Source organism: Trachemys scripta, chromosome 3 (genome assembly GCF_013100865.1).
Source record: "Trachemys scripta elegans isolate TJP31775 chromosome 3, CAS_Tse_1.0, whole genome shotgun sequence".
NCBI classification, from domain to species: domain Eukaryota; kingdom Metazoa; phylum Chordata; order Testudines; family Emydidae; genus Trachemys; species Trachemys scripta.
In genome coordinates, this window is record NC_048300.1 from 38,462,004 (window position 1) to 38,475,219 (window position 13,216).

The 13,216-nt window shown below is 38.3% G+C and overlaps 1 protein-coding gene across 2 annotated transcripts in view; it reads right to left on the minus strand.

The window, feature by feature from the left end:
• The window catches only part of MTA3 (metastasis associated 1 family member 3), a 178,404-nt gene that overhangs the window by 133,710 nt on the left and 31,478 nt on the right, over positions 1–13,216 (minus strand). For both annotated transcript variants that reach the window (XM_034764471.1, XM_034764470.1), the window contains exon 4: positions 7,187–7,313. In XM_034764471.1, coding sequence (XP_034620362.1) covers positions 7,187–7,313 — 127 coding nt within the window. The remainder of the gene's footprint in view (positions 1–7,186; positions 7,314–13,216) is intronic.

Here is a 13,216-nt window from a genome sequence, read left to right on the forward strand (position 1 = left end):
TCCAGCCCTTTTACATCAGGTAAAGGGGTTGGAGCAGCACAAACAGGTACTGAACAAGATAACCGTAGGCTAGGGACAGGCTGATGTAACTTAGAGAGCTCCTGAGAGCTGTTGACATTGTACCAGGAACCATCCAGTCCCCCGGAACAGCCCAAAATCATGGTTCAAAGACTTCTAAAAGTGACCTAAAATAACTTTTCTATACCTAAAAATGTCACAGCTTTAACCTCTATACTGAACCCTTCGAGGGCTAAACGTGAGTGCCAAGATTGGCAATCACAAGATGATACTGTAGATCACAAGATGTTGTGACTTTAAAACCACATTTTTGCTATCTGCACTATACCCTCTGTCTTGCCTGTCCTGGGTCTCAGGCCAAAGTTTTTAAATGGGGGAGGAAATTCCACATTTAGGAAGAACGTTTCTCTGCAAGTTGATGGAAACAACTCTCAGGGTCTGAATGCTGGTGTAACTCCTGAGGAGATGGATACTGCACAGAAAACATGACATAATCAAACACGTGACAAATTAATTTATGATATCTAAAATTTAGCATGTACCTCTCTGTAATTTATAACCCCTACATGTGTTTGTATGTACATAGCTATAGACAGTGCATTGTCTGACATGCCTCGAGTGGCACTAACCAATGTTATTTTTGTCTGCCCAGGAGACAAAAAGTCTAATAAAACAAGGCACAATGTGCTTATAAGTACAATTCCTGAGGAATTTGGGGAACTCTGCCTGAACTGCAGGGCTGAACAGAGTTGAGACAGAGGATAAGAAAACATTAGAGGCTGAAAATGAAAACTTTAAGTGTAAACATAATTTCAGAACTGAACTATAACGAATTCAGTGTACTTGGTTTTTGCGCAAAAACTTTGAATAAAAAATAAGAACTGAACTATCTCAGCGGTTAGATTCTTTGCAATTTTTTCCCCATGTCGCACTAGGTTAAAGTTTACAAATATTTTGTAAACATATTAAACTTCCCTCATCTTCTTAATCAGCTCTTAAAAAACAAAGCACTTATAAGTGAAGTACACTTCCATAAAAGATTGCGAGCCTTGGCACCTGAAGTTCTTTGTCGACAGGAAAGTAAGTAGCAGCACTAGCTTCCTCATTCATCTCTGCACTTCTCAGCCAAAGAGCCTCAACCCTCACCTAGTGCCTCCAATAGGGATACACTAGCGCCTATACTCATTTAAAGAGTAGCTGCTTGTGCATACCCCAGTGAGCAAGACAAACAAAGATCAGTACAATTTACAGCCACTAGTATCTTACAGGAACAATTAGGTTACTCCCTCCTCAACCACCTACCACTGCTCTTATCATGCATCATCCCTCTGTGATTCCTCCTTTTACATCATGCGCTGCTCCCAATTGCTCTGAAGGTAATTGCCTGACACAGACTTGCCAAGTGTCATAGACCTAATGTGACATTCACCCATTTGGCAACACTGCCATGACTGCCTGAATCTTGGATAAAACTCACATACATTGGGGGGGGGGGGGAGGAGAAAGGGTGGAGAGATTCTCCTCCTCAAAATACCCTTTGGTCTGGTGATGGCACACCAAGTTGGGAACTAAGAGTTCTTGTCTGCTTTCTTTCCCTGAGTGCTGCTGCTATTTCTGTGAAGCTCAAAGCTCTATTGATCAAGGGCTCATACGCCTACCCATTCACAAATAAGATACCTGAGAAGTTGCACAATATCACTTCAGACAGAGCTGAATAATATGACAGAGCCTCTGATATGACAGAGTTACATCTCATCGACATTATCTTTCAGAATGAAGGTAGAATATCTATGTGCTTAAAAATCCTATCTGTAACCTTTTCTCTAACAACTACCATCAGGAATAGAAACCAAGAACCCTGGTACTCAAGGTTTCATTGCTGTCTCACAAATAGTTGTTTCACCCTTCTGACAAAGTATGCACCCTGTCTAAAGGGCTGGTCCATATAGAACACAGTCTTCTGCTATCAGCTGATTCTTCAGCTCAAGTGTAAGAGGTCTGTGCTGTGAGTTTGAAGAGCCTGGGTTCAAATTCTGTAGATCACATAAATGAGAAAAATTGTATGTGATCACATAATTAGAGACGTTATCATAATGCACATGCAAAATGGGACACAACTGCAATTACATTAATAATTAATTTTCTAATGCCTTTAACCAGCACTAATGCAATGAAAAAAATTTAACATGAAATTTAGTTATATGTTAATTATTGGCAAATATGCAGACTTGTTCATTAAATAATTTGCATAAAAGGTTACACGTGGAGCTGCCTAATACTTGGCAGCTATGTTGATTTCAGAGCTCTAACACAGTGCTCAGCCAATTCTGCAGCATCTTGAAACAATCTCTCTCCCCCAGGCCAGCGCACAATGTGAGCTGGGGACAGGAATACCCAAGCATTCCCTTACTAAGATCCCCAAAATCCAGAAAAAAAAATTAGTTTATTGCTGTGACAAGAGACTGCACTGGAACAGGTTATCAAAGGATGTGGTTCACCATTCCTCAGAGTCTTTAAATCAAGACTGGATATCTCACTAAAAGATCTGACTCTCAATCAATCACAAGTTGCTGGGACTGATCCAAGAACTGCTGCATGAAATTCTGTGGCCTGTTAGGTAACAGATGGGACAACATAATCAAAATGGTCCCTTGTGGCCTTAAAAATCTATGAAATTCTGCCTTGTGGATCATAGCAAGAAACAGCAACTGGTTTTGGGCCTGGGTGGGAGAAAGATAAAAACTACCACTGAACTGACCTAGAAGAATATTGATCAGTAAAGAACTGGTCAGATTTCTTTCTGATACTGTCATGGTAATTGTGTCTCATGTAGCTGTGATTAAGAGAATTATCATTATTACCCTTCTGTCCAAATTGATTTCTCCACACAAAAACACACAATTGTATTTATCAGTCAATTAACTAACATTTTCCAATAAAAGATATTTAACATTAATTAAATTTAGATCAGCAAGCCTGCTTGTTTGAAATCTTGTTCTCACAAACACCCATTGGTTTTAAAACATTTTTTCTATTCCCAAACCATATGCAGCCTGTTTGGCTCCACACAACTCTTGTTGCATTACATCTTATAAGATATTTTTTTGTTTTTGTTGTACCGGGCAGCCTGAGAGATGCTAACCTTATTTTAACCGGGACTTCTGAGGAGACGAGGTACACAAAAGCCAAACAAACATTTCAGCAAGAAATTATAACTGAAACAGAACATTTATTAGCAGGTACAAATCAAACAAAGACCATGAAAAAGGTATTAAACATACTGCTGAATAAGTTAATAACAATAACAATGTTCCTTCAAATAGTTGTGAAGGAATATTTGTAAGTACTTAGGTTTGGAGAGCAATTATAAATGGTTTCAGAGATTAATTCAATCCCCTGAGACAGCCTAAGCATATACAGGCTTCCCCAATTTCCTCTTAACTCTTGGGACCATAAAAAAAAAAAAAAAAATTAAAAAAATTTTCAAGCAAGAGGCAAGTAAATCCTGTGCATCATACGAAATAGTTAATTAACCTGCAAACATAGTCAACCATTTGAACCTTTTCATACAAGTTACAGGAATAATCACATAAAATAAAGAAATGAAAGTTAGAAACACCACATGAAGGAACAAAACAGAAGAGTACACTCCGTTTATTCAATAAACATTGTAGCCATCATATTTTACTGGTCACTGCACACACACACATTATTTTCTAGTATGTGTGCTTAGGTAGCAATTCCAGCAGAAAGACCAATTTAAATGTCATGGTTGACCAGACCAAATTATGGTAAAGAAAACTACAGATGCTGTGGTATTAAGCTTCCTATAAGTTAATAAAGAAACCTAATGTAATATAACTACTATAGTTTACCATATTAAACTCTCAGACATATAATAGTTTTAAACAGAATCAATTCTCTTTTCAGTTTACAGTAAAATTTAGCTGGGAATTGGTCCTGGTTTGAGCAGGGGGTTGGACTAGATGACCTCTTGAGGTCCCTTCCAACTCTGATATTCTATGATTCTATGATTCTATGAAAATTAATTTGAGGCAAAACATTTCACATGGGAAAAAGACATAATCATACGGCATAAAGTTGGTATCTTAAAAACAGCCCTGTTAGAAAAGGGTTAGAAATTTAGACATTATTTTTATACTGTGTGCCTAGTGCTTGACAAATAAATAACTTGTTACGGTTATCTGGTCAAATTAACCAACATGCAATTAGACATGATTTACCCCTCCCCTTCAACATTCTTGGATTTATATAAATACCAAAATCAAACTAGAGTTTAGAACTGCAGTGAGAAAAGGAGGGCCAAGTTAGCCCTCAGTATGTCTTCTTTAATGTAACTAATGGTATGTAAGTGGGCCAGCCACTGCAATTAGACACTTGCGGCTGGCCCATGCATGTTTACCTGCAATATAGACATTTGAGCTCACGCTGGAACCTGGGCTCTAGGACTGAGAGGTGGGAGGATCCCAGATTTCAGGCTGCAGCCTGAGCCCAAACATCTACACCACAATTAAATAGCCCCTTATCCTGGGCCAGCTGGCATGGGCCAGCCTTGGATGTCTAACTGCAGTGGAGACATGCCCCAACTAAACGGCTAGCCCTTTGTAAAACATGGCTTTTTGGGTCTGCCATGTCTATATGACTGAACCGTTCTAACTTTTAAAAAAAATTAAAATGGGGGGATCAGTTATCATTTATTTTATTTTGCTTTAGAAAAATGGTCTGAATTAATCTGTAATCAGACAAATATAGAGATAATAAAAAATCCAAGTTTTGAACTCTGCAGGCCTCCTTTCACTTACAATAGTTTTATACTGCTGTAACTCCATTAACTTCAAACTGACAAAAGTCTTCAAGTTACACCCACTTTAAGGCTACCACCAGGGCATAAAAGGAGCTTAGTGCAAATGAGAATCAGGCCCGAAGTCTGTAATCTTCCAAGAGCATTCCCCAAATTTACATTTCAAGAAAATTAAACATAATTTATATTCCAAAACAAAAAAAAAATGTTAAAATAGAGTTAAGGCAGAAAGCACATTTCAGTGATTTAAGAATAAAAATGTTACACCATGAAGGAACAAAACAGAGTGAAGCTAAGCAGGGTAAAAGGGTGTAACAAAAGCAAGAGAAGTGTAGTCATTTACATTATTTAAAAGTTTTTAACTAGAAAGTTGTTTTTCCAATGTAAATCAATTAAAGTTAGTACATGCTCAACATTGTGAAATGCTATGCTCATAATTTAAAGGAAGAAAAGTAACACAGACAGTTTTCATCATGGGAGAAGGTGTTGGGAAATTTTCAAGCTCTGCATTAGGACTGGGAACCTAAAGCAACCCAGAAAGGCAAGTCCACCAATAAAATTAAGTTACTCACTTCTAACTTTCTCCTCTTTCTTCTTCCAAAGGGGGTAGGGCTCATCTTCTTACCCCTGCCAACTTCTGTCTGAATTTACCACCTTTATTTCATTGCATCATTTCTCCTCTCCCATCAGTACTACATGTCTCTCCCATTTGAAGGGCCAGAACCTCTTGTGGTTTAAATCAGCATACCTCCATTCAATGGAGCTAGGACAATTTTTACTACCTGAGACTCTGGCTCTTTGTTTGAGTGCTACTGGGGTGGGAGGGAGACAAAGAAGAGGGGTCTTCTACTTCCCCACCAATTTTTTTCCCTCTTGGGAATTTGAACTGTGTAAATTAACAAACACAATTCAAAGCAAGGATAATGCAATACTATGTCCATTTATTTGGACAAATGTAGTTTCATTTTGAAAATTCATTACAGCACACGCAATTGTTCAGGAAGGTATCTGCTAAAAGTAATTAAGGTTTGGTAAGATGAGAGTGCACTCACCATTTTATGCACGTGTGTGCTATATTGTGTAATTGCTACAGCATACTGTAGTATTTTTACGGGGTGACTAGTGAAGTGTGTGCTAGTGAGGTTCTACTCTACTTACGCCTCATGTTATAGCAATCTTTGCACTGCAGCAGGTGAACAAAGGTCATTGTTCTACTAGAGCAGGAGGTCTCTTGTAATAAATAATACTTAAGAGTGACTTTAATGTACAGATTTCAAAGTTAGATGAAAAGTTGAGTAAGCATTATCACCTCCATTTTATAGGGCTTGTCTACAGGGGGAGTTGTGGAGCAGCAAGTTAGGTGTGAATTTACAGCGCACTACCTACTCCACAGTAACTCCATGTGTGGACACGCTTACCGTGCACTAAAAGTGCCATTGGTGGTTTATCTTAGTCCACTTTACAGTGTATGAAGCTATAATGCACAAAGGTACTTTTACTAGCTTGCTGTGCTGTGTAACTTCCTGTGTAAACAACGCATAGATGTAGAAACTGAGGTACAGAGGTTAAGTGACTTAATCAAATCGTACAGTGAGTATGTGACAGAGCTGGGAAAGATTTTTGTTCTACTCAACTGCCAGTCCTCTGTCCTATCCACTAGGCCACAAACACCCTCTCTTAAGCAATGGAAAGTACTTTCTTTGACCAGTGAGGATGAGCTTCCAGCTACTGATGACTTCTCAAGCGATAGACTGGGCTGGATGTACTGTGAGAGCTAAAATTCCCTTGCATTACCAGCCTACAGTTGTACCCCTCTCTTCCATTTGCCTTTGCTCGTTGTCTCTTTATCACTGCATCTCTTCTAGTTTTTAGATCCTCTCTCCCAACAAACACAAAGAGCTCCCTTCATCAGCGGGGGAGCACCTATGCTCATAGCATTTTCCAGTATGAAATCAACTACAACTCTTTTCTGCTTTACTCAGCAGTAGTGTCGGAGCAATTTAAAAATGAAGGGAGGTACGGGTAGAAGCATGATAACATGTCAAATTAAAACCCCAAGTTACAAGTTTTAAGGTTGTTTAAATATAAAAGATCTCTAAGGATATGATGGCAAAAATGCTCTTGCAACATTTAGCCAAATCCACCTACTGCGTCTTTTAGGTTTAGTAACAAACAGGTTGGAGTAAATTTCTTTTGAAATGTCTGTGTCCTCTCACAAACAGCTCAGGGTTGTAATCCCGGCCATATAAGTCTAGAGCTCCAAACTGGCTGCGGCTGCGCTGGGTGGAGTAGAGTGGGCAACCCATTGCAACCACCAAAAAAATAAGCTTTCTTAAAGTTTCTTACCTGATATGTGTTGCAGGAAGAGACTCATACTGGCGAGAAAGAAAGAGCTCTCTGTGTTTCAACTGATGTTTCTGTTTATCAGTCAAATCAGCCTCATTCGTAGTTTCAGACTCTTCTTCAACTTCTTCTGCACAAGGATAGAAGACAGGATGAAATTAGCTTTGCTATGTAATACAGTTGTGGACATTCACTTTTTTTTTTAAAACCCTCTAGGCAACCTGCCTGGATAGTCTAAAGAAAGTTCTTCATCAATTGTTGTAAAACAGGTTGCCATTTTATGCATTCTAATAACTAGGGATGAAAGCTTTTAAATATTGTATGTCAGGGGTTCTCAAACTGGGGGTTGGGATCCCTCAGGAGGGTCACGAGGTTATTACATGGGGGGGTCACGAGCTGTCAATCTCCACCCCAAACCCCATTTTGCCTCCAGCATTTATAATAGTGTTAAATATATTAAAAAGGGTTTTTAATATACGGGGGGGTGGGGTCGCACTCAGAGGCTTGATGTGTGAAAGGGGTCACCAGTAAAAAAGTTTAGAGCGACTGTTATATGTGTTATTTAATTCCTTTAAAAAAGATGTTTTCTGTTCCTCTATTTGTCCTGAGGAGTTTTTCAGATGGCCACAAGAGCAACACTACCACTCCTCTTTCACCTCCCTTCCCCTTCTTTTCCTCTTTGTGCACACTGCTGCCCACTGTCGCTACTGTTCAGCTTCAGCTCTGCTGACAGTATCCCTCTAATACAGGGGTTGGCAATCTTCAGCACACGGCCCATTCAGGGTAATCCGCTGGCGGGCCGCAAGACATTTTTCTGATGTTGACCCCCGCAGCTCCCAGTGGCTACGGTTCGCCGTTCCCAGCCAATGGGAGCTGCAGGACGTGCTGGCCGCCGCTTCCCACAGCTCCCGTTGGCCAGGAACAGTGAACTGCGGCCACTGGGAACTGCGGGGGGCCGTGCCTGCGGACTGTCAACTTAAACAAAATGTCTTGCAGCCCGCCAGCGGATTACCCTGATGGGCCACATGCCAAAGGTTGCCGACCCCTGCTCTAATAGAACAGAAGAAAAAAGGGCATAATTTTAAATATCAAAATAATTAGTTTTATTAAAACAATAATAAGTACTGATATAACACTAACTAAAAGGGCACACATCTTATAAAAGTTTTTAATCTTTTAATCTTTAAAAGCAGAGGCCTTTATGAAGAATTTTGTCAGTTTGCTCCATATTTTGAACGATACAAATCTAAAATACTTTGGAACCAGCTTGACACATGGTAAATCCCACTGGGAGTAGGTATTGCAGGATGGTTGTGGGATTAAAAATAGTACAAAGCAGCGCTCTAATCCTGAGTTACTGCTATAAAACTTGCCTGGGAATACTCATCAACACTGCCTCTGTATTGGCAGGGTTCCCCAGGTGTTCACTATAGTTAATTAAAGGAAATACTGAGGCCATCTTATCTATTCTTCTAAGGAGCACAGATATTTTACAAACAACCCATGTAGTACTAATGCTAAACATTTAAGCCTGCGTGTTCTTTCATTGTAGAATCATGACCCTCTCCAAATTCAAGATTACTATCCTACTATATCTGCTCCTCATCCCCTTCTGGCTCCCTAATGGCTCGTCTCATAATGTCAGGGGAGAATACTCCCTGAAGTGACTCTAGCTCCGTTGAATCCCAGTCCCCCCACCTACCCACCTGTCTGCTCTATTGGGTGGGCTGCATATGCAGGGAAGTGAGAGAAAACAGATCACTCCCTACAGCCATCACCCCCCCCCCCCAGAGACCCTTTTTGGTGAGGTTACAGAGGTAAATCACCCACCCCTACTTACAAATGACAAAAATTAAGCAATTAAAAGCAAATTTCTCCCAAAGAACCTGAACCTGCAGGTGTCGCAGTTCTGACACTGGCACTCTAACACACACAATGCCACATATGCCAATGTTAAGACTACAACCCTTTCACGGGGTCTAGCTAATATAACAGAGCCAAGCTGCCACTGAGCGCACATGGGGTACCTTGATAGCAGCAGGTAGAGCTGATGACACGGTACTACTATGGTAATTACTTCCTTCATTTAATTTGTGTAGAATCTTACTGTTCAGACAATGTACCAGAGATCAAGTCAGCTTAAAAGTTTACATTTGTAGAGATTTCTACGCTACTGAAAAGAATTAAATAGGAAAGGGAATGAAGGATTGTTAAGATAAAAATGTGTCAGTCAAGAGGGAGAAAAAGCAAAAGTCTACCTATTGTACAGGAGACACTGCACTATTCAAATGATGTTATAAAAGTGTTCGTGTCTGTTACACACTGTTAAATTTCTTACATGGCAATTAAGGGCTCATCATAGTACTAACTCCTAACTTGGGCTGCTTCAGATACAAAACTTCATTATGCGTCGTCTTTATGAAGTTAGGAATTAAAGATGAAAAACAACAATGGGAAAAAATGTTAAAGGTTAACCTTTCAAACACACAATGGGTTTGACAACTACAGTGAAGGTGAATCACTGTTAGAAGCTATATTTGTTTCAGCTAACAAATCCTAAGAGCAAAATATACAATGAAGTTCAAAACATCAGTCTTTTCCTCTTCAAATATAAAAATGTCAACCTTTCTATTTGTTTATTTATTTATTTAGAGTTCCTTCTGTTTACAAGTCCTAGCTCTTGGTATTCTTTGGGTATTTTTATTTCATCCACAGTCTGAAAAACAGCAGAGAAATTTTAATTCTCTGTTTAAGTTTACCAGCCAGTCTGAATGCATAATTTAAGGAATTTATGCAGGGACTAAAAGCTCTTACAAAGTCCAATACCATTATACCCATCTCGCCACCCCCACCCCCCAAAAGACTATATATTAGGAAAATGTAGACGCGAGCAAGTAATTATTTCAGTAAAAGCTTTATTGAATCATGGGTCAAAATGATAAAATATATGTAGCAAAACAAAGGCAACACAATCAATCAACAAAATCATGACCAACTAGTAGTTATAAATGCAAAAGAAATGGTACTACAATGTTTTTCTTGAGGTTTTACAAGCACAGAAGTAAGGACATTCATAGTTGTGAATCCCACAACAACCACAACTTGGCCATATTGCATAAATATAGCATGCAGCATTTATAAGGTACAGTGTATATAGGGTTAATTTCAATGCCTTAGCATATTGTATATTCCCACACAAAAAACTTGCCTAACTTAGAGTTGAGGTTGATTTCGTTTATTTCTCATCAGTTAAGAGAATCTTTATTTACATGCCATAACATCATATTACCCATATTATTGCTTTCTTTTACCTGGATTAGTTGTACAGGATTAAAAGTGTGATTTTATACAAATTTAAACCAGTACACGTTTGCATGTGGACACTCTTATATCAGCAAAGACTAACACAGCTACCACTCTGAAACCTGACTCTTATATCAGTTTTAACTCTGACTTATATCTGTTTATCTTCCACTGGTGAATTTGCAGGCACAAGATAAACTGACAGAAGCAGTTTTAAATTCAATGAGTCTGCACACAAAAAATGCACCAGTTTTACTACACTAATTTAAGATAAACCAGTATAACTTGTGTGTGTAGACATGCCCAGACTCCTCTTTCCCACAACTCCCTTGCACTTCAAACATATAATTAACTACAAAAGCACACAACCCAATTCCTCTAAATCACATTCAAATGTAAAACCTCAACTACACAAATATAAATCCAACTATAGGTGTGTGTATACTGATCAAGTCTATAGAGTTATTTGTCCATGAAGAAGTGTGAGGCTGGAGTAAAGGTTGTGCATTTCAGTAATTCAGTTTTCAATTTAGCTTTAAAGTTAAACTTTAATTTTGTATTGCAGGTTGTACCTGGCTTTCTCAGAAGGTTCACCCCCTTCAACAACAGTTTGCACTGAAGGAGAAGGCTGATGAGGGCTCCCTGCTGTTCCAACTGCAACTCATACTGTCAGAATATGGTGGCCTTTGTTAACAAGTTGGAAAGCATTATGCAGTAATTATAGTCTGTTACTTATATTATTCTGTAGTCTATGTTTTGAACCGTTCTCGTTCCCTTTTTATGCTTAAAAAGCTACTTACTTTTAGCATTAATAAAGGAACAGACTGAGGGCTAGTCTGTATACAGAAATTGCACCCATTTAACTTAAAATGGTTTAAAAATCAATTTTGTTAAACCAGCATAAATCCCTTAGTGGATACATATTGGTTTAAATCTGGCTTATCACAGTATGCCTTGCATCAGGCTTGTATCCGTTTTAGAAAGCAAGGTTTAAACCAATAAAACAGCATCTACACACAAAGTTGCATCAGTTTAAATCGGTTGAGTTAAACATGGGCAACTTCATGTTTAGACCAGCCCAAAGGAATAAACTTTACATTCAATAATTGTTACTAAATCCTCTCCTTTCTCATATACCTCTTTATTCTAAACTATGCCTTAATACTTAAAAACAACGTGCTTTGTGTGTGACCAACATGACACAGAACCTACAGCTAAAAGAATATGAAAATACTATGACTAAGTAATAACGAGTTAACTGAAAAGATCAAAGAAAAGACAACTGTGCATGGGTTTCTTTTCAGTTTAGCAATGGCAGCACCAATGACAACAAGTTTGCGTTTGCAGCTAGGTTGCTAAAGATAAATAACTACACTGTATTGCTTTGTTTACGGTCAAAACAAATACAAAGAAGGAAATTTTAAATATAAATATATGAACAATATTGTCCACGCTGCAGATAAAAAGCTCTCTCAAGTGGACAGCTGGTCAATTTGCCTAGAGTATATGAAGATTGTTGCCAGGTGCTGTATTGAACTGAAATGGTTGTAATATTTAACCCTTTGCAGTATAATTAAGTTGCTTAACCAACTCTGGGATAGATTATTCAAAATCATTGAGAAAACTCACATTGGTGAGCTTTTACTCACATGAGTAAGGGCTCCACAACCTAGCCCTCTCTGCTTATTCCAGTTTAGGTCACATGTATCATATAGTTTGTTCAGACTGACTAAAAATGTTCTAACACAACTCATCATTGTGTGGGTTACATACATACTACACCTCTACTCCGACATAACGCGACCCAATATAACACGAATTTGGATATAACGCAGTTTCACCTGTAACATGGTAAGATTTTTTGGCTCCCGAGGACAGCGTTATATCGGGGTAGAGGTGTACTATCAGGTAGCACTGAAAATCTAAAGTAAAATTCATTTGTACTATAGAACTGTTTTAGATATTGCAGACTTAAATATGCCTTTCACAAATTTTCACCAGAGTTCTTACAACATTACAGTTATTTTTGTTTAAATGAGGATTTACTCCCTCATATCTTAGCTTCTCTGACTTTAAAGACCCATTGTTTTTAAAGAAGCTTCAGAAACTTCAGGAACAGTTACCTTTAATAACCATTAAAAACCAATAATCCATACTGATTCACAATATACGGATTTTTTTTTTAAATTATCTGCAAGTGCTTTGTGCTACTAAATGGTGTTAAAGTTACAGTTACAATATCAATTATAATTGACTTTATCTCATGTTTATCATAACACTGTAGCAAAAATATTTGGTAAAAAAATATCCCAGTTTAGAAACTGGGGGGGAAGAAGGGGGAGGGAAGAAAAGGGAGGAGGGGTTTCAAATAAAAATGAATACTACTTCTGGGGGAAAAAATTACCATGATACATTTATTTCCTCTAAAGAAAAAATAATATATTCTGAGTATTCCTGTAAACTAGTTACAGACACAATGGTACATATATTAGATTCTTCACCATTGGAAACTATTTTTATGGCAGTACAAAGTCTGTTGATTGAGTAAATAAAGGTCTAATGGAAATGTGGAAACAATGTTGAGCACACATTAGTGGGTCAAAGGTGGGGAACAAGGAGCTGAACTGATGTGTTGCAACTTTTGATCAGAGATCTCTTTCTATTTCCTCTCCTCCCCTTGTGTTTGTGTGTTATCTATTCAGATTGTAAACTCTCTGGAAGGGAAATGTC